General features: G+C 36.7%; 1 protein-coding gene and 1 non-coding gene across 3 annotated transcripts in view; both read right to left on the bottom strand.

Moving 5' to 3' along the window:
* Positions 1–23,092, bottom strand: part of FUT8 (fucosyltransferase 8) — a 316,809-nt gene that overhangs the window by 91,597 nt on the left and 202,120 nt on the right. For both annotated transcript variants that reach the window (XM_040226276.1, XM_040226277.1), the window contains exons 5-7: positions 15,416–15,531; positions 15,137–15,299; positions 813–927 (exon numbers count right to left, since the gene is read on the bottom strand). In XM_040226276.1, coding sequence (XP_040082210.1) covers positions 813–927; positions 15,137–15,299; positions 15,416–15,531 — 394 coding nt within the window. The remainder of the gene's footprint in view (positions 1–812; positions 928–15,136; positions 15,300–15,415; positions 15,532–23,092) is intronic.
* Positions 17,296–17,367, bottom strand: TRNAC-GCA. The gene has a single exon. It is a non-coding gene; the product is annotated as a tRNA-Cys (tRNA).

Below are 23,092 nucleotides of genomic sequence, written 5' to 3' on the forward strand. Positions count from 1 at the left end.
AATTCTGTCTTTACAAACGTTTTAAGACTGGGTAAGTATGTAAGTAAGAACTAGAAGAAAACACACACACAAAATGAAGAGAGAACATTTAAAAGGGCCTGGGACTTGGAGTTTACCCTTGATTTATATTTCCTGTTTGTTGTTATAATGATGCTAGGCAATAAATAAAATCTTTCGGCAACCATTTGCCGCTTATGTACCATAAAGCTTAACCTGTACACAAGGACCTCGGCAATCTGGCTCCTGAACCTACCTTTACCAACTCTCCTTTTCACACAACCAAAACTCCAGACAAACTGAAGTATCCTGTTTCTCACTGGGTTCCTGTACTGCTCTTTCCCAGGTAGAAGCTTTACTCACATCATCTGAAGTCGGACACAGCTGAGCGAATGAGCACAGCAAATAGCATGCTGTAGCTGGTACACTCTTCTCCATTTCTGGACGTCTCAATCCCATATGATTATCCTTTACAGCTCGGTCAAATAATATCTTCTCCACAAAGCTATCTGTGACATCTTCCTCCAATGAGCATTTCATCGTAACTCATATAGGCAACACTTCTATGTTGCACTATAGTTTTTGTGTGTGCCTGTGTCAGAAGTAGCCCGTTAGGGCAGGGATCTTGTTTTAGCCATCTTTATATTCCATTCAAGGCATGACATACGGTCTTTTTGAATAAATATGTAAAATGAATGGACAAATACTTTCAAAAAGCAAGGGCTAGGAAAACTAAAAACCAGCAGCAGCTCTTAGTTTTAATGTTTCTCCTCCTATTTTCCACTCGAATTTATTTATTACCCTAACCTTCTTACCTGAAGATACGTGATTCTCCGCTGCACCAGCTCCGTCAGATCTTTGGCCTCTTTTTCCCGCCAATCACCTGCTCCATCTGTTTGACTGAGGTAGTATAAATCCGTCATTATAGACCTATAAAAACCAAACAACAATGGGGGTCTAACTTATTTGTACTTCATTTGTACAGGATTATGCAAAATCATAAGATAAGATGAGTCAAATTCTTCATAAAGATTGATGCTCACGCTGATGGTGGTACTTGTCTTTTATTTTCTATCAAATTCAACAATTTAGTTTCTAGCATCCAAGATTCATTCCTACAGTAAATTTTTACTATTGAGAAAAACAAATCTTTTTCTTTTTTTTTTTTTTCCCTAGGCCAGTTATGTGTACTTATATGTCAACACAGAGCACTTCAGAGATTAGGGAGAAGTGGATATCCAGAGCAAAGAAACAGGCAGATTAACATAAGGGAGAGAAATACGTTGGTGCCAGTATTTGAATATTACCTTTCTGTTCCCTCTATTGTCACTTTCTGACCCCTCTTAAATTTCCTCTTCATACTTGGAAAAAGATGAGAGGAAAATCTTGGCACAATTCTGACACAATAGTTGAAACCAAAGGTCAGCAAACATTTTTCTATTAGGGCCAGACAGTAAATATTTTAGGATTCCTGGGTTTCTGCTGCTTTTGAAGCAGGAAAGTTGCCATGGACAATATGCAGGAAAAAAAAAGAGTGTGTATGTTCCAATAAAACTTTATTCACAAAACCAGGCTATGAGCCAGATTTGGCCCTTGGCCCATAATTTGACAATTCTTGGTCTAAACTAATAAAATGATTGTAAGATACTTTGCCATTCTGCATAGAATTGGTAGTGTCAATTAAAACACGCTGAATTTCCTGCAAAGTAAACTAAAATGCTCAATATACTAGGTAAGAGAAACTTGATGGCTGGTGCAGATGGTTTTACTTACATTACACTAAATATAAGCTATGACTTACCTTTACTAATAAAGAAAAGTAAAAAGCAAGTCTCCTCTTTCTCTAACAACCCCCAACAACCTATCAGCAAATATTGAAACAGGTTCTGACCAAGCATTATCATTGGCACTGCTATCAACTGAGCCACCATCTTCTCTCACCTGAGTTGTTACAGTAACCTCTGAACAGGTCTCCTTGCTTCCACGCTTGCCAATCTCTACAGTCTATTCTCAACACAGCAGCCAGATCCTGTCAAAATGCCAGTCAAATGATGCTATATCTTTGCTCTTATGAATGGGCTCTTCATCTCACTTCATCAAACTGGAAGTTATTACTTTGAACTGCAAGGCCCCAGACAATATGGCCTCCTTTACCTCTTTGATCTCATTCCTACTACTATCCTCACTGTGGACTCTATTTTAGCCACATAATCTTGTTATTAACCCCAGAACATGTCAGCCTTGTTCCTACTTCAGGGCCTTTGCATTTGCTCTTCTTGCTCCTGGAATGCTGCTTTCCCGGATATCATCCACATGACTCACCCAAATATCGCTTAAATCTGTGCTCACTTTCTGTTTTAAAAGGCTTTCCAGACTCTCACTTAAAAATTCAACACCCAGTTACCATCACATCCCTTAATTTTCTTTCTTTTCCTTCCCTGCTTTATTTTTCTCCAAGCAATTATCATCTTTTAATATACATCATTTACTTATTTTATTATCTTCCTTTACCTTCTAGAACTTAAGCTCCATGGTAGCAGAGTACTTTTTAAACCCACCAACCACCACAAATCAGCCTATAGAACAGCGCTGATCACATAGAAAATGTCCAGTAGACATTTTGAATAGATAATTAAATTAAATGAAAAAGTAGCAAAAAAATTCTTCAAGAATTTTAGATGAGATAATATTGATAATTTTTATCTTTCATAAATCCAATTTTGTGCTAGAGAATTTCTGGGAATAATCCTTAACTAGTTATAACTCCAGCTTTACTCCTTCACCATATTTTGTATTAACTCTTCTGTTTAGAGAATGCTTATTAAGTACGTACTATTTGTTTCTGAAAATTATAAAATTAGACATTCATTTCTATCTATCAGAAAAGTATACAGTTGGTCCTTGAGAAACTCAGAGATTAGGGGTACCCACACCACACACAGTAGCGTACAACTTTTTATTCACCCAAAGCTTAACTACTAATAGCACTACTGTTGACCAGAAGCCTTACTGAGTACATAAACAATATTAACGTATTTTGTATGTTACACATACAACAAATATTAAAGTAAGGGGTCCAGAGTACAAAAATGTGGACACCATTCATTGTAAATATGCAAATCAGAAAGATTCCAAATCAGAGGAGAAAAGGCTTTGAGAACCAGATAGGTCTCTCAGCTTGGGATTTACCTCTTACTAGCTTTTTTTTTTTGACATCTTTGAGATATAGTTACTTCATTTTAAAATAAGTATTATAATACCTGCCTTATAGTTTTTTAATGCCTGCCATAGTTTTTTAAAGGATTAATGATAATATAAACAAAGTAATAATATATGTGGTGGTTGCTTGCTGCAGACTGAACATCTGTGGTCCCCTTAAATGTACACATTGAAACAATGCCCAATGCAATGGTGTTCAAGAGCTGGGCCTGTGGGAAGTGCTTAGGTCATGAGAGTGGAGCCCCTATGAATGTGATTAGTGCTCTTATAAAACAGACCCAACAGAACTCTCTAGCCTCTCTGCCACATTGATGGCATGGTGAGAAGGCACTCTCTATGAAACAGAAAGAGGGCACTCATCAGACACCAAATCAGCCAGTATGTTGATCTAGGACTTCTCAGCCTCCGGAATTGTGAGAAATAAATCTCTGTTGTTCAAAAGCTATGCATCTGTGGTATTTTTGTCACAGTAACCCAAATATACTAAGACATTGCTATTTATGCTAGAATGACTCAGAGAGTTGCTTCAGAGCTTTTACCCGTGTCTGAGGAGGACCTATGAATGACTCTACAACTAAGAGGACGGATCCATTGGGTATGAGGATGACTGTATATGTGGGACTAATGGCCAGTCAGAAAAATGACCCAACAGTCAGTGCTTTATAGCACCCTGAAGAAAGGGACTGATCAGTAAGGACTCATTTAACAGATAATGAAGCCCTTAACAACTGTGACTTCTGTAGGAGTATATGACAGCCTCAGTTCTCTTTTATTCCTGGTTCTTAACTAAATGATAAATCATTTAGGGACAAAGAAATGGCAGCCCACTTGAAAAATTAAAGTTTTATTTACTGTCATAGAAAACCATCAGAACGACATGCAATAAACAGAGAATATCTGGTAATAGACCCTTTGAATAAAGCAAAACTATTAATAATATACACATAAAAATTCAAAATCATAGCTACAGTTTAGAATATTCACACAACTAAGAGTGGAACAGTTTTATACAATGTTTTGGAATAACAGGGTCATCTGTGAACCATTTCAGGCATTTGTTCAATGTGTCAACATTATTCATGCACGGGACACTTCACAGCTTGACTATTTCCATGTTTACCCTTTAAAAATAGGGCAAGAATCTAATACGTGATGCTTTATCTATTTTTATACTTATTATTCCAACCTAAGATTCAAAACACTTCTTTTCATTGAAAGAGCAATTTTAGTTGGAAAAACCATATCTACAACTTAATGCCTCCCTAAGAAATTAACTTACAGTCTTATACACTGAACAGAGGTTCAGGTTTTCTTCAGATTACAAAACTGAGGCCCCTATGGACTATCACGTAGCCTACAATATCATTTTATAGTTGCTAGGGGAAAAGTCACCACTCGTATGAAACTGTGTGACTTGATCATGGAAACAGGAGACGTCTTTAACTATAATGGTGTTATAGCGTTCCTGAATTTTATTTAAATTATTTTCTCAGTTTTATAAGGCCTCTTTTCCATTCCTCCCATATTATTTTTTACATTTCATAGGTTTCATCATATCCAAACATGGTCATTTGCTTTTTCCTACCCATTAAATAGGAGTAATCACAATTTTTATCGCAAATCTCAACTTTAAATAACAGTGTTGTTTCTGGAAAAGTAATAATACAGCGGGATAAATAACCAGTCTATCAGCAAATGTCGAAGGAATAAAGGAAATTCAACATGCTCTGCATGGCGTTACATTAAAAATAAACATATGCACAAACAAATAGCAATACATTCCATGACAATCACTATACAGTCTCAAGCAGGTAAAACTACATTAGGTATAATTTAGAGGGGGAAATTCTTTGAAATATAAAAATTGGCATGGTTTATGCTTTCATGTCATAGTAATCAAATCATTACTTTACCACTGGGAATGAAAGCTGATCTCTGTATTTTTTAATAAATTAGAAAACATAAAAGTGAATGTTTTTTACCAAGCTACATCAGTACTGTCTTAGCAATCAATTATTCATATTCATCTCAATCTCTGTCAAGAAAGTGGAATAACCAGTCTCATAACTAGGAGACCAAAGACCAAAAAAAAAAGACACTAAGTTTTTATGATGATGCAGTCAGAATCACAAAATAAGTCACTCTATTTCTAGAGTCAACTAAATTGAGCTTGCTTTGTAAATCGTTTCTTCTTGGCCTCCCCATGCACATCACGTAAAGAAGACAAGTCCAGGAAATGACTTTAAATTCAACCTACAGTTGGCTCTTCAGCAACACAATTTGAACTGTGAAAGTATTCTAGTTATATGCAGGTTTTTAAAAATAAATATTGGAAAAATTTTTTCAGATTTGAGATGATTTGAAAAAACTCACAGATGAACCACATACTATGGAAATAGCAAAAAAAAAAACAAAACTGAGAAAAAGATGTACCATAAATGTGTAAAATATATGCTGGTACTCATCCATGCTTACATAGGCATAAAGTGAATTATATTTAATATAAAATTAATAATATGCTAGTTTTCTTACTGTTTCATAACTTTGCTTTCAAAGAATTATATTATTATAGAGTATTTCTTCTTCATAATTAGAGAAACTGCATATTAGCCTATTATCATAGGTTTTTAAAAAAATGTAATATTTCTAATACTGTGTTATGTATATGACTGTAAAACTGTTTGCTATAAAAATTTTATAACAATTCATTTATTAGTGTATAGTCTAGGCTACCACAAAGTAATTATATTGATTATATTCCTCCTTTAAAGCAATCATTGTTAATACAGGTATAATACATGTATTGCTATAGATTTATGCTATCTTTTCATTTTTGCTTTCTACTATAATATATATAATACCTATCGTGTTTTGTATCTTATAAAATAGTATAGATGAAGCTGCTGCTGCTGCTAAGTCGCTTCAGTCGTGTCCAACTCTGTGCGACCCCATGGACAGCAGCCAACCAGGCTCCCCTGTCCCCAGGATTCTCCAGGCATGAACACTGGAGTGGGTCACCATTTCCTTCTCCAATGCGTGAAACTGAAAAGTGAAAGTGAAGTCGCTCAGTCGTGTCTGACTCTTAGCGACACCATGGACTGCAGCCCACCAGGCTCCGCCATCCCTAGGATTTTCCAGGCAAGAGTACTGGAGTGGGGTGCCATTGCCTTCTCCGATAGATGAAGCTACTGAGAGACAATTCATCTTGTAAACAGAGGACATAAACTTCTGGTATCAATATAGTACAGTACTGTAAATGTATTTGCTTTATGATTTCCTTAATAACATTTCCTTTACTCTAGTATACTTAATTGTAAGACTACAGTACGTAATATTGATACACAACATACAAAGCATGGGTTAATCAACAGTTTATGTTATCAGTAAGGGTTCTGGTCAACAGAAGGCTATTTATTAGTGACATTTTGGGGAAGTCAAAATGTGAATTTTTGACTGTGCAATGGATTGGTGTCCCAAACCTCCACATTTTTTAAAGGGTCAACTGTAGTTCTTTGCTAATCCAATAATGTTTATAAGTTACCATCCTGCAAAATTTGTCACCTGTTAGCCAAAGACATGAGGACAATCAAATAGAAAGATTCAGTTTCCCAGCCCATTACTGGGAAACATGGTGTCTGAAAACCATTCCACAGAAATTCTGGATTTTCAGTGACTCCATCCTAAAATCAAATCTCTTGGAAGTGTCCTAAAAGCTGGGATAATCTAGCTGACTTGGTTTTGACTATGAAGATTACCATAAATCTAGGAGGTGGATGGTGAATCTAAAGTCCTGAGGTATTAAAGCCTGGGAAATATCAATACAAATCCAGGCAAAGGACCAGCAGAACAGCACTGGTCATTTCAGGGTAGAATACACACGTCTGAAGATAAGTGACAGATGAGACAAACATCTGTGACTCTAAGAGCAAGAGTTTGATATTTGTCAGCTTCTTCCAAAGCTGGCCTACATTTATATTCTTTATGTTTGCTGTTAATTTTCCTATTTTTATACATATTAATATTCACAAAACTGTTTTTAAATGTTCAAGTCTTTCTCAATTATGCCAAGGAAGAACCACAAGCAGAGTATTGTTGATACCTGATTCAAAATGCTGAAGAGGGATTCTCCCCCAGACGGTTGGCAGAGAAGATGTAATTCAAGCAAGAAAAGTCCAAAGTGAAAGAACTGGCATTTATTAAAAGGAGATCAGCCCTGAGTGTTCACTGGAAGGACTGATATTGAAGCTGAAACTCCAATACTTTGGCCACCTAATGTGAAGAGCTGACTCACTGGCAAAGACCCTGATGCCGGGAAAGATTGGGGGCAGGAGGAGAAGGGGACAACAGAGGATGAGATGGTTGAATGGCATCACTGATTCAATGGACATGGGTTTGGGTGGACTCTGGGAGCTGGTAAGGGACAGGGAGGCCTGGCATGCTGCGGTTCATGGGTCACAAAGAGTCAGACACAACTGAGCGACTGGACTGAACTAAACTGAAAGCAAATGTGACTAAGGGAGGGTACACTATGAAACCTAACCCACAGGTCAATATGCATCAGGGGCAATACTTTGGTTTGCTCCTGGGGCAGAAGAAAACAGTGCAAAGGATAAAACTGTGACCAGTAGACAGAAAGGCAGACAGTGCTCCCACTGTGTCCCATGTTGTCTCAGGAGGAATTTAGAATACCACCATTCCGACAGCCCACACAGACAGAGGGGAGTCCAGAAGGGCAGCAATAAAAACACAGGGCAATAATTATGCTATTTGTTAAGTGAGCTCCACTAGGCTTATGTTTAGGTTTCAGACCCTGAAATTCTTCCTGTTAGCACTGTAACAATCTCCCCTTAATGGTGCCTTCCTTGCAGGATCTAGGAATTTTCTATATATATCCTCTATGGGACTTTCCTTGGGCAGGTCTGACTACAGTCTACCAGATTCTACAATGTGTTAGTGACTGTGGAATGTGTTTTATTTATTTTCCCACATTTAATCATCACAATGCTACTATTGCAGGAATTATATCTCCATGTGTGGAAGAGAAAAATAAAGCTGAGAGAAGTATTTAGCAATTAAGAGAAAGAAATTTAGATAGAACAGCTCTGCTACTTAATTGCATAAGCTATCTAAATTCTCTAGGCCTGAGTATAGCTTTTTTATAAAATAAGGAGGTTTGCCACACAGTATTGCTCATAAAATAAGGAGGTTTGCCACAAAATATTGCTCGTGCGTGCTTAGTTGTGTCTGACTCTTTTCAACCCCTTGGACTGTAGCCCTCCAGGCTCCTTGTCAATGGAATTTTCCAGGCAAGAATACTGGAGTGGGTTTCCTTCTCCAGGGTATCTTCCTGACCCAGGGATCAAACCTGTGTCTCTTGCATCTCCTGTTATGTTGATAAAACAAGAAAATGAATAGAGAGCCTTTATCACAGTGACTGGCACATAGGATATCCTTAGTAAGTTAAGTATTTTTAATGTCAAAACAAATTTTGAGCTTGGAAACCACACCCAAGGAGATGTAAGGTGGGGACAGGCAAAACAAGAATTAGGGCCACTAGATGAGACACACTTTTCCACCAGATTCTCCTTCCAATGCAAATTTTATTTCAGGACAGAATGTTCCCTTACAGAAGATGGAGAATCACAATCTGGCTGATAGAAATTCAGTAACAAGCTGAATAAGAGTAACTTCATATGACAATGTCTCTCTTTGTCCAAGGACATTAAGAGGAATGTTCTAGTACCACTAGATAGTACCTAGTGATATCTAGTGATATTTAATATCACTAAATTCCTTAGTAGGAAAACAACCATACAAAAACATTTTGCCTAAAGATACTAAAAACTGGAGAAAGAATATTTACATTCCAGCTTCATGTAAGAATCAAAACACACGTGAAAAAAATTAAGTGTATGTATATAATAAAATAGAGCACAAAGAATGATAGATTTGAAGGTTCACAAAACTTAACTATTCAAGAATGAAAATTTCAGTTCTTGGACCTTTCAAAGACAGTTGAGGAGAGTCTACTTTATAAAGAGAGGAAAAAAAACAAGCTATTGGACCACAATGGTTAGTCTGACTAGCATTTCTGATCAAATAAAACTGTGAGATATTAACCTACCAATATTCCCCTATAACCAGTCAGATATCACACCCCTTGCCTGATTTGAAGTATTTTTGTTACATATTCCCCTATAGTAGCAAAAAGCTAATCAGCTTAGTTAGTCATAAGTATCACTCATCATTTGGGAAACATAGCTGTTCTCAGTCTTAGCAAAGCTGCTTTACAAATTACTGGTAATGAGATGATACAAACCAGGCAGGAGCAATGAGACTGCTACTTTACTAGGCTGCATCTCAATAGTTTCAGTCAACTTAACTGAGAAATAGCTCATCAGTTCTGTGAGCCCTCCTATCCTTTAATAATTGGTATGATTTGAAATAAGAAAGAAGCAACTCCGGTTAACTATTTCATAAACTGGTGTCTGGCGCCATAAAGATGACAAAAAGAGTCAAAGCAACAATGATTAAGTGACATGTATTTCTGAACAAGCAAAAAGGGTGGTAAGATAAAACTTTCCATGACACCCTCAGAAACTAAGGGCCAAATCTAAAAAATCATAAGTCCAAGCACTGAACTTAAAAACTACTACATAAATTAAGTCATAATGACAAAAATAACCATTCTAAACTGCTGATTTCCCTCTTGCTATTTCCAAGAGGCCAGGGTCAATTCATGATCAACGATATCAGAAGCATCAAGTAAATGTGATGGTATTACTATGGAGCAGGGTCACATACAATCATTAGAATGACCATCAACTGAAAGATCAAATGATATTAATGCTTGAGATCAATATACCAGGTAATAATAATATTCTACTCTGTATTTATTTATTATACCATCAGCCTCTCTAAATTCTTAAAAAAATAAAAACTCCTAAAAGTCAAGGAATATTATTAATTAACTAGCTCCCAAGTAATAGGCTAATCAGATCAACAGCATTTTGTTAAAAATCTCAGGAGAGCTGAAACCCACATGATATCTGGAATCCAGGCTGCATTAATGGTAGGTATTTTGAGTAATGAACAGTGAGAGAGCTACACTCTAGAACAGAAATATGGTCCCCTCACTAAAAGAAACAGCATCAAGTGGGGAGCAAAAGAAAAGAGTTTTCCCCTCCCCCCCACAGTTTACTGTTAAGGCGCACCAACCTATAGAGACAAGTGATTTTTTCCAAGAAACTTAACATAGCCTCTATCAGTGGTGAACCAATAAAGAGAACCAGGGATTCTGTAAAGCCTTTGTTCTCAAAGACCAACAGTATCACTTAGGAAGATGTTAGAAATGCAAATTCTCGGGCCCCACTCTAGACCTACAGAATAAGGAACTCTAAGGATGGGATATAGGAATCCGTGTTTTAAGACGCCCTCCAGGTGCTCTTGATGCCTTGCTGAAGCTTGAAAAAGACTAGGGCAATGACAACACACAAAAATTCTTAACAATTGGCACAGAGCACTTTTGACTTCCGCACTGACTTTCTAATTTACCTGTATGTTGAGAAGAGACTGTTGTGAGATATGCCTCTATTTATCAGATGATAAGTACTGAATTTCAAATATCTTCATAATATCTATGACCAAAATGTTTAGAAATTAAAATTTTTCTACTTAGTATGACAACTGAAGACATTAGCAATATTTGTGATTTACTCAACATTTAGTGTTTTATATTAGGGTTCTAGGAAATTTATTCACTGAATAAGGAGTTCTGCTCTTAGAATTGACTTATTTAAAATATACTTTCCATAATAACATTGCTATAAACCATTCATATTGTTCACACAAATAAAAAGAAATCTAATATACACTAATAAACATATACAAAAGGACTTCTGATTTATATACTTTCAGTATATTACTTTAAGAATTAAAATGAAAGATGTGCAATTTCACTTATAAGTGAAACTATAAGGCCTAAGAGACAATAAAAGCTGAGTATGAAAAAGTGTGTAAAAACAACAAAGGATACATATTTTTTCCTTTTCAATATTAAACTGAATTTCCAGTTGTGTCTGTAAAATAAATAGATTGGAACCAAGAGCTCACAGTCATCAAAAGAAAATAATGTTCCATATTCATTTTACTTTTTCTCCTCTTCTTTCAAGGAAGAGTAGCACTATGGAGTAAAACATAAAATCTAAACTAGTTCTCTGACTCTAACAACTGTAATAATAAGTCTATGATGAAGCAAAGTGGGTTTTTTCCCCCCTTCAATTTCAACCTATTTTTAGATGCATTTAAAAAATTACTGAGCACAGGGCCCATGAAATATAAACAAATGATCAGATACATTTGGTAAGCAACATTATTTTTTATCATTTACATTCAAAGAAAGTTCACACTTCATTGTTTAGAATCAGAATTATACTCCAAATTGGAAACACTGTATTTTTAGTGATTCATGGATAACTGAAGTCTCATGACTACTTTTAGATACAGGGATCACTGAAATCCTCCAAAGTAAATCAAACATGAAGTCAAGAGCACTGAGTACAAAAATACAAAATGTCAAGTTTTCTTCTGGTCCCACAGGCTTCCTTTCAGCATGACTCTGATAACACTTTAGATCCCCACCTCTAAATCCTCCCCTATATACTCCGTGATTCCTAACAGATACTCTGTTTTGCAGCATCCACTGTTAAAATCAACTGAGGCTTTCTAGTTTTATACTTAGAGGTAAATGACTTTTCTCCTATAATTCACCCTTTATACCTTTTGCGATTCTCAATTACAGGAGAATATTTTGACCTCAGTTATATAATTTTCTTTAGTTGCACGAAATTAATAAATCTTTCGATGGAGTAGGATTTTGTTTTTGCACAGGGTGCAAAGTAGAGTGTGAAATAATCAAAGAATGCATATACTAAATAAAAAAGACATAACTTACGGAATGCAGACTAAATAATGAGTGTTTAGCACTGCAGGGTAGGGTAGAGAAGGTATTGAATTTAGAGTTCTAGACTTCAGGAGACTACACTTTGTCAGGGAAAAAAATCAAATTACCACACAAGAAACAATGATCTCCATTTATGAAAGCTATCCTTCCAGCAAAATACAAAGTCCTCAATTACTTTTGAGTCCCCCATCTCTGCACACTGGATCAGTCACCAAGTTCTGCTGCTTCTATTTTTCTCCCATGTGTGAATCCCACAAGCATTATGCCAAGTGAAAGAAACCACACTCAAAAATCCACATAGTGTAATTCCATTTACATAAAATTCTGGAAAAGGCAAAATTATAGGGACGGATACAGATTTGGTGACTGCAAGGGACGAGTTGGGGGTGGGAAGGTGCTGACTATAAAGGAGCAGAAGGAATTTTCCTAGGGCAGTAGCAATTCTGTATCTTGATTGCAGTGACGGTTACAAAACTAGGAGCATTTGTCAAAACCCACAGAACTATAGACTACATAATGTACGTTTCATTGTAAATAAATTATGACACAATAAAGTTGATTTAGAAAGTAGAAAAAAAAAAAGAGATCAGAGTTTCTATGAGAACAAAATTTTAAGACATAAAGAAAGCCCTTCTGAAAAAACAAAAGCCCTTAAGTAATTTTGCTATAACTGATGTCTTTCTGAACAAAAAAATGATGAGTGATTCAAAGGGAAATCTGAACAAGAAAACTGATAGACACAACCTCTAACTAATTTTTCAGAGAACACAGACTTTCAGTCCACAGACCACTTGTATGCTATAATTTGGGCCAGCATAAAAAGAAAATGGGGATTTTGTGTAATGTAAAAATCACCAGAGACAAAGGTCTATTTTAATTCTTATACTTAAACATCTTGGAAATTAACAGTAAGACGGCATATGCTATATACATACAAATCCTCTCTATTTGTACATTCATTACTTTAAAGGTTATTTCTCTAATTTTTGGTTGTCCTTTGTTCATTATTGTAATATGGCATTCTAATCTGGCTGCCTGGAGTTAAATTACTACCCTGTGAAGTTGTATCCCAAGTTCATCACAAGTTCTGCTTAAGACAGCAAAAGAAACTGGGTATTTTGGGTCTCTTTCCCTTTTTGTTTTCAGCAAAATATTACTTAACTAAAAGACAGTGTCAAGAAACAAAATGTATTTAAGATTGAACTCAACTCACAAAAAAATTAACACTGATTTACATCAACTTTTCAGGGCCCAACATTTTTTATTTCCACATATTTTTCCAATTCCTACATACAGTCACAGAACTTAAGCACAAAATAATTTTTAAATAATTATTTTAATTTGGAAAAGGCAAAAAAATAAAATGGCATCATTGACTCAATGGACATGAGTTTGAGCAAGCTCTGGGAGTTGGTAATGGACAGGAAAGCCTGGCGTGCTACAGTCCATGGGGTCACAAAGAGTCGGACACGACTGAGTTACTGAACTGAACTGAAAAAATGAAATTTTCAAGTAATTAAATCATTCAAACTTTAAAATTAAATATTCTATCAGAAGAGCCAAAATTTATCCTTTAAAATACCATACAGTCTGCCCAACTCAAATCCTCTTCAGATCTGTATTTTCCTAAAAAACTGCAATAAGCAAAGCACACAAGCACAAAGCTCCAAATAACAGAACCTTGGTGCCCAGAATCAGCTTAGAGTGGAGAAGCATTAAGGACAGAATCAGTCCATATTTGGTTTAAAGGTCTAAGTATGGCCTGACTGCAAGTTAGGCAAATATTTCGAAGGGACTGCTGAATCTGTGGCCTAGTAAATCAATGCCCCTTGAAATTTATGCTATCTTAAACTACTATAGATTCACTAATACTAAAATGATTCCAATAAGCTGACAGATTTTATTTGTAATTTCACTTAAAACAGCAAAGCAATATTTTAAAATAACTACAATATTGCTGATATGTTCATGTATATGAATCTCTAGGTTGTGGGGTAATTCTTTTCCTCTTCACAGTGGTAGACTATGTTAATACAACAATTTTTCTTTTATTGTTCACTAATGAGACAGTAATTGCCATCAGAATCCCACTGAGAATATAGACTTGCAAATATAATAGGCCTATGGACAGGTTTTACATATCTATAAAGATTTTCAGATACATTTTGTTCTGCATGAACACACCAGACCAAAATGTGTCCTTTGCCATGGAAGATAAACTCCACATTTTCAGAAATGTGCAAACAGGAGAAACAAATTTAACTAGGCAGATTTTAGGTTCTTCTTTCTAGCAACTAAATGGAAGAGCAATTAACAGAATGCTCCTTTTTATCAAAAACTTATTAACTTTTCACTAGAAATCTCAAAAAGTTGCAGGAGTTTTCAGTGTTTCAATTCAAAACATAACTGCCAGCCTCAGTATGTGTTCCAATGAATGTACTATAATGTAAATTGCACACTCCACTTTAAATGTCAGTTGTATAACAAGGAGATTTAAAGGAAGATATTTTAATGTATTGCTAGCTGACTGAGCACTACCTTCGGAGTTTATTCAGGGCATAAAGGTTTCTAGAAATTCATTTAAAATAATATTTTCTGGTGATGAACTACTTTCAGTGATTATCGTCCACTGAGCCCTCAGGCACTCTACTGCTTCTAAACATTCAGTTCAGTTCAGTCGCTCAGTCGTGTCCAACTCTTTGCAACCCCATGAGCCGCAGCATGCCAGGCCTCCCTGTCCATCACCAACTCCTGGAGTTTACCCAAACTCATGTCCATTGAGTCGGTGATGCCATCCAACCATCTCATCCTCTGTCATCCCCTTCTCCTCCTGCCCTCAATCTTTCCCAGCACGGAAGATATCATTTGCCATTCAGCAGAGAAATTAACAAAGGTTTCCATTTCCCATTCTTAGATTATAATCTTTACTAAATCCCAAATGAAATGTAAAGGAAGTACCTTTCATGATGTCCCAAATCTGACAGAAATTCATCTGCATGTCTTTGGAGTTCATTTCCTTCTAAATTCTTTAATTTCTTCAACTCACTTTGTAAAAAAAACCAAAGCTCTTTAGCTCCATTTTCAATCCTCCTCCTTAGGATTTCATGATCCTTCCCCAAACCTGTTGTCAAGCAATGGAGAGTATTAGCATTTCCAACATTCTGATGAAAGGAAACTTTCAATTATTTGTACTAATATCAGTATATTGAAGAGGAGAAACAATATATGATTACCTACCATTTCTAGTTTGTTTCTTATAATTTTCAATCTGTTCTTTGGCCTTCACAAGCTGCTCTTCTAAAGCACGAATCCTTCCTGAAGCTGGCCCCTGATCAATGGGGCCTTCTGGTATTCTGTAGTTCAAGGAAGAAAATGTAAACATTTAGCTTATACATCATGCAAGAAAATACATGCTTACTTTGCTAAAACATATTTATTGGTAACTCTAGAAGTCACTGGACCATAACACATATTAGAAGTACCAAATGAAGTTTTCTCTCCAAAGGTAAGGGTAAGACATAAACACTGGAATGATACTGAACACAGAAAAAAATAATCTAGCTCAGAGATGTATGATCTTTGAAGAATTAAGGAACCTTTAGAATTGTCTCCTAAAAACTCATCATACTACTCTGAATAACATCATTAGTGCCAAAGTGATCAATTCTTTCACTGCTGTTGAGAACAACAAAGTTGAAGGAGAGGGTGACAAAAAGGCTTAAAAGGAGTATGAAAGCATGTAATTGAAAATGTGTCTATGTTCAAATATCAAATGCAAATTATTTCTAAATTAATCACAATATCAGGCCATGTAGACCTGTGCTCCAGTTCATGAACTTATAACCTTAGATTACTAAGCATTGGTTTTACAAGGAAAGGAAAGACAAGAATAGAAGATGAAGAATACCAGAAAAAAAACCTGACAGTTAATGTCCTGTTTATGTCAGGAATGAAAACTACCAGTCAACAATATAAAATGTTGGAACATAGCAGAGGAACTCCAGGATTTCTTCCATATATTATCAACCTGTACAACTTTGTTCCAAACTGTACTTACTTCTAACATATTTTGTTTTTATGTGACTTTTGATAGTATTCTATACTCCAATTTTGCCATAAAAGATATTCACATCCTAATCCTGGAATCTGTAATGCTATCTTAGGTGACAGAAAACTATATGTGTGATTAAGGATCCTGAGAAGGGGAAATAGGCTTGGATTACCCAAGTAAGCCATAAATTGTAACCACAAGTGTTCTTATAAGAGGGGAGTAGAAGGAAATTTTATTATAAAAGAGGAGAAGGTCATACCTATTACTTTGAAGATGGAGGAATGGGTCATGAGCAACAAATGCAAGAAAGGCATCTTTAGGAGCTGGTAAAGGCAAGGACACAGATTCTCCCTTGGGGTGTCTCTAGTGAATGTGGCCCCACAGAAACCTAGGTTTTGGCTCCACGTAACTCATTTCTGACTTCCCAAACTGTAAGATAATAAATTTCTACTATTTTAAGCCAAAAGATTTACAGTTATGTGTTATAGCAGCAATAGGAAACTAATACACACACACACACATATGCATATTTACATACACATATATAAATATGCATATATACTTCTGGAAAAATATTGAGAAAATTTAAAAATGGCCGATTTTTTCTTCCATAATCTATTTAAATGATAAAATGTCTCTAAATAGCTAGCACAGTGTCTGTCAATAAACCTTATCAGGACTACTGTACCTGGGCTCAGTCATTTTAGAGATGAGCTGTAACCTTAAAATGCCTGGGATATTCATTTGTACCATTGCAATCATTCCAATTTTTAAACTATACTTGACAGAACTTAAATTTAGGTATCAACCTGATGAAAAAAGTAATATAAAACTTTAATACCTTTTCTAGCATTTTTATATAACAGATAAAGCCAAACTAACTTCAGAATGAATGCTTAGTAAAGAAGTTCTTGTTACAGTTATAAAGAAAGAAAGAAAGTGAAGTTGCTCAGTCGTGTCTGACTCTTTGTGACCCCATGGACTGTAGCCTACCAGGCTCCTTCGCCCATGGGATTTTCCGGACAAGAGTACTGGAGTGGGTTGCCATTTCCTTCTCCAGGGGATCTTCCCAACCCAGGGATCGAACCTGGGTCTCCTGCATTGCGGGCAGACGCTTTACCGTCTGAGCCACCAGGGAAGCTACAGTTATACCAGAGTAAATAAAATATTCTATAATTTCACATGAAATTGTATGCATTAACACTGAACAGCAGCAGAAATGATAGTCATTCACTAATCGTGAATGTTCCAGGCTACAGAATTTGAATTTAAAAAAGCCTCATTTGTATACAAACAACAGAATAATGGTAAAATGAAGAGAGTTGTTAGGTGCACAGTTACCCAATTTATGAGCACAAATACGTATACATTCATAAATGAGGCATTTCCTGGTACATAATTTTTAAAACTTTGCTCTTAACCGCTTTCCGAATTAGATGGCTGATTTGTAGGAAATAATTTGAAAACAAAATTACCACCTCTTGTAATTTATTATGGCAGCAATATACCATAGGATTAGGATGTCCTTTTCCAGAATACATTTTAGTGATACAAAATTTCAGTCAATAGAAAGATATGTCCAGGTTATCCTTTTTATCTCATTTCTTCATACTTTGATGGAATAATGTTAGGGGAAAACAGGCATGGAAAAGCAGCATAAGGTCTTTTCAGCAGAGTTCCATTAAGCATTAAATCCAATCTAATTCTAATAGAACAGAAAAGAATTAGTGATTTATATGTAATAATGTAACCCAACTATGGATAAACTATAGATAAAGAAAAGTAATAGAAAAGTCAATGCAAAAAATGAACACAATAAGGGCTTTTCTTTCCAAATTCCATACAGAAAAGAGTAAATCTGTAAGAACAATCTCTTTACCTGAATATTTAGGTAACTGAATGTTTTATTACATTCACTGTGCAAAAAGATATATAGAATATCTTCTGGCCAAGATGAAGTAACAGAGGTCAGATTTATCATTAAGGCTGGAACAAGTGAAAACCCGGGACAGGGAGGCCTGGTGTGCTGCAGTCCATGGGGTTGCAAAGAGTCAGACATGACTTGGCGACTGAACAACAGCAACAAAAACAACACGTGAAAAACCCGATAAAACATATGAAACAATGATTTAATAGAACTGGAATCTGGAGAAAGGTGGAGGGCAAAATAGGTGATTCTTGGCTTCAGTACTCCTCAGGGAAAGAGTAACTAGCAACTATTCACAGACTAGATACCTTTTTAAAGATCCCAGAATGAAAGGGTGAGTATGAAGTATCCCCTTCAACCATAAAAGCTGAGAAAAAGGGCATTAGAAGAGCAAGAGGAGTGAGTTCACGTTGACTACCTCCCCGACCCCAACCCTCACCAGCTCAGTGCAGTGCTGCACTGAAGAGGTCCCCTCAGCCTAAAGTTTCTCCTGCAGGAAAAGAAGAGTGTAAGAGGACATGAAGCTTCCCCAGCATTCCAGATGCTTCCTGGGAGGCCCACTTAAGTACTTCATGGGGACTACTAGGAGAATCAGCCAGAGATAGAGGAGGAGGAAAGGGCTCACAGCAGTCAGTGTGCAGATCTTGGCAGACTGCATTCCTACTAGTAGTTGGGGCTGAACTGAGATCCTGATCAAGCAACTCTGACCTCTTGCAGAGCTGAGCTCATGACCTCAACTGGTCTGGGAATTTGGCTGGCAGTTCTGCCTGGTTGGTTCCTCAGCCAGAGGGCTGTCTTGGAGGAGGAGCAAATTCTAGGGCTCTGCTGATACAGGGAAGCAAGTCAGCAGCCCTACTCAACTGCTGAGCATAGCCTTCAACCCCACCTTGAGCAGGAAGACTGGCCTGAGATGCAAGGCCGTCACTCAGCATATCCTATGGCCACCCAAGCAGGGAAGAAAGTCACTGGCCACATGCAACCACTGAGCATAACCTCTAATCCCATCCAACAGTGAAGACTGGCAAAAGATGCCTTACAGTTCTGGGTAGCCATGAAGAACATTCTATGGCCTACTTAGGAGGAAAGCAAGTCAGCAGGCCCACCCAACTGCGAAGCCCACTGTACTGCCAACCTGACCAGGAAGCCTGGCCAGGGACCTCAGGCAGCCACAGAGCCCATTCTGTAGGTCTGTTCAAGTGGAGAACTGAGCCAGAAGCACCACTCTGCTGCTGAACATAGTCTCCAGCCTCACAGGTGACTGGAGACCCTGGTCTCTGAAGCCCGTCCTATAAGCCCATTCAAGCAGACAGACAAGCCAGCAGCCCTGCCCAACTGCAGAGCATGACCACTGGTCCTGTCTGACTGAGGAAGTCCAAACAGCATCCCTTGACAGCTTTGAAGCCTAGCCTCTGGTACTAACTATGTGGAGACCAGCCCTTGGCGCTGTACAGCAGCACAGCATAGCCTACAACCCATTCATTTGCTGAGCATGGCATGAAAACCCACCCAGTTTGAATGTTCAGGTAGCCACCTCACCTAATCATAAAGCATAACCTATGGCTCCACCCAACCAGTGAGCCCAAAAAGCAACCCTTCAAACACTGAGGATAGCTTCAAGTTCCACCCAACTGTGGGGTACAACTGGCAGCCTACCTGGCCAAGAAGCCCAGCAAAAGACTGTCAAACAGCAGAGTACAGACAATAGCCTTATAAATTACAGAACCCAGCCTACAGGCCCACCCAGTTTTGGGGCACAGTGTATGTCCCAATCTGATCTAGGAGTACACCCTGAGTTCCCATCTGATCATAGAGCTCTGTGTATGGCTTTAACTGAATACAGAGTCTTCCCAATGGTATCATCAAGTCAGGGGGCATAGCTTGAGGCCCCACCCAACCATGGATGAATGTGGAGCTCAGTGTATGGCCCTGCTCATTCCCAAAATGCAACCAACAGCAATCCCTGGACAGCAGGCCAGAGAACATGGCCCACAACCCTGCCTGACTAGGTGACTACAGAGTCTAGCAAGCAGCCCTACATGAACACAGATCTCAGCTAGCAGTTCAGTCTGGAAATGCAAAGCCCAGCTCTGAGACCTACCCAAATGCAGAAAAATAACACTTGCTCTGTCCCTCAACTTCAGAGCACACACAGTAGCCTTCTCTAACTCAACACCCTGAATGTAAGCACTCCTTGTCCAAGGCTGCTACCAGCTGCCCATCCAGAACCCTAAGCTGAGCTGACTGGTAAAGGTCTCTCCCGGCTTAACTCAGTAAAGGCTGGAAAAGATGCCACTTTCTCAAAGGAGAATATATCCACACAAGGACAGAAGGATCATGAGGAATCAGGTAAATATAAAACCAGCAAATGAAACTAATAAAGCTCCAATCACTACACCCAAAGAAATGAAGATCTATCAACTGTCTAACAAAGAACTGAAAGCAATCCTCTTAAAAAAATTCAGTGAACTGTGAAAAAACATAGCTAATAAAAATTAGGAAAACAATGCATGTAACAAAATTGTGAATTCAATAAGAAAACAGAAACCATAACAACAACAACAAAACAAACCCAGGAAACCTAGACCTGAAAAATACAATGACTAAAGACTTCAACAAAAAGCTTCAACAACAGACTTGATCAAGCAAAGAATTAGTGAACCTGAAGACAGCTCATTTGAAATTATCTAGTCAGAGGAGCAAAAAGAAACAAAAAGAAGAAGAGTGAAGAAAGACTAAGGAAATTATGTATTTCCAAAATCAAATTATAAATTCCATAAGCAAAGCAATCTATGATTACTGGAGTTCTAACAGGAAAAGAAAAAGAGGAAGGGACAGAAGGCTTATTTTTAAAAATAATATCCAACTCTGGTGAGTTATTTGAACATCTAAATTCATGAAACTTGTAAGTCCCCAAGTAGAAAATCTGAGGGAGTTTAATAAGGTTGCAGAATTCAAAATCAACATATAAAGTTCAATATATTTCTATATTTAGGAAAAAACAATGGGAAACTGATATTTCAAAGTAACAAAATCATGAAAAAATTAAATATGATGCAGTAAAAGAGACTCATTGGAAAAGACTCTGATGCTGGGAGGGACTGGGGGCAGGAGGAGAAGGGGACGACCCAGGATGAGATGGCTGGATGGCATCACAGACTCCATGGACGTGAGTCTGAGTGAACTCTGGGAGATGGTGATAGACAGGGAGGCCTGGCGTGCTGTGATTCATGGGGTCACAAAGAGTCGGACACGACTGAGCAACTGAACTGAACTGAAAAGAGATATAAAATCTGCAAAGTGAAAATGATGAACTTTGCTTAGAAACTGACAGGCCAATTCTAAAATTCATATGGAACAGCAAACATCTAAAACAAATCTGTGAAAGACTAAGAAAACTGAAAGACCAACACTATCTGATACCAAGATTGTAAAGTTACAATAATCAATATAGTGAGGTACTGGCATAAAGATAAATGAAGAAATCAATGAAACAGAATAGAGTCCAGGAATAGGACCATACATAGTATGCAAAACTGATTTATTATAAAGTCACAGCAATTTAGTGGAGAAAGAATAGCTTTTACAACAATAAAGCTCATAGAAGAAAACAAAAAAATATACCTTTATGATCATCAGTTAGGCAAAGTTTTCTTAGATATGACACCAAAGCATGATCCATAAAAGGAAGAACTGATAAGTCAGACTTCACTGAAATTAAAAACTCTTTATTTAAAAAGACACTATTAAGACAATGGTGAGACATGACACAGACTAGAAGAAAATATTTGCAAATCCTATATCTATTAAAAGATTTCTGTCTAAATTGTATAAAAGATCCAATCATCAGAACACAACCCAAGCAGGGGGAAAAAGGGAAAAGATTTGAACAGATACTTCACACACACACAAAATAAATTAAAAAAACATAAGCATATTAAAAGATTAAACATCATTAGACATCAGAGAATGAAAGGAAAGCAGACTGTGTCGCTGGCCTATTTCACTAATTATATTTAATGTCATGGGATATGAAACAGGGTTTCCTGTAGATGATCTTCATTTCCTATTAAAAATGTCAACATGTTCAGGTTTTCTAATATTAGGCATATTTCGAAAATTATGACATTCTCTGGAATAAAACATTTGAAGAAAATCTTTCAAACATGATGTTGTCCTTCTAATACACAAACATAAGCCACTTTTCAGGGAATTCAGTGGCTCTGTTCAAAAACATAAAAATCAGTAAATTCCTGTTTTGTGGTCAGATATGAAAAACAGTGAATCTGTAGCCTAAGTGTTATGATTATACAGCTCTCTCAGAAAAATTAAAGTTTTCTCATCAGAAATATATTTAATAGTTCATTTAAAATAGGTTGCCTTTCTTAAATATTAATACTTCCAATGATTTTGCCATGAATGCTGAAACAATAAAGATCTTTATTAAGAAAAAGAACCTAGGCACAAATAAACAATATTAGGAATGAAAAGAGAATTACAAGCACAGATAAAAAATTTTAACTCATCACAAAATACTATATTTTCAGGTACTTAATGTTAAGATATGGAAAAAAATAACTTCTAGAGGAAACTGAAATATCAAAATAGATTCAAGAAGAAACAGAAATTTAATCAGTAATCAAAAAGCTATTTAAGTAAAAAAACTCTAGGACCAGGCATTTTTATATATTAGTTTCACAAATATTCATAAAATAGTTATATAAATTTTTTCCTACAGAATATAAAAAAAGAAGTTCCAAACTCCCACTCCTGAAATTAGTAAAAATTTATAGAAAAGTGGTATAAAGGTCAAGAAAAGGAAAATTAAAGGCCAACTAAAAATTTGTTTTCAAAATCCTAAGTGATATATTACCATAGCAATGTTTTAAAAAATACACCATGACTAGACTTTATCAAGAATATCTAGTTGGTTTATAAC

Source organism: Oryx dammah, unplaced genomic scaffold, assembly GCF_014754425.2.
Source record: "Oryx dammah isolate SB20612 unplaced genomic scaffold, SCBI_Odam_1.1 HiC_scaffold_26, whole genome shotgun sequence".
Taxonomy (NCBI): Eukaryota; Metazoa; Chordata; class Mammalia; order Artiodactyla; family Bovidae; genus Oryx; species Oryx dammah.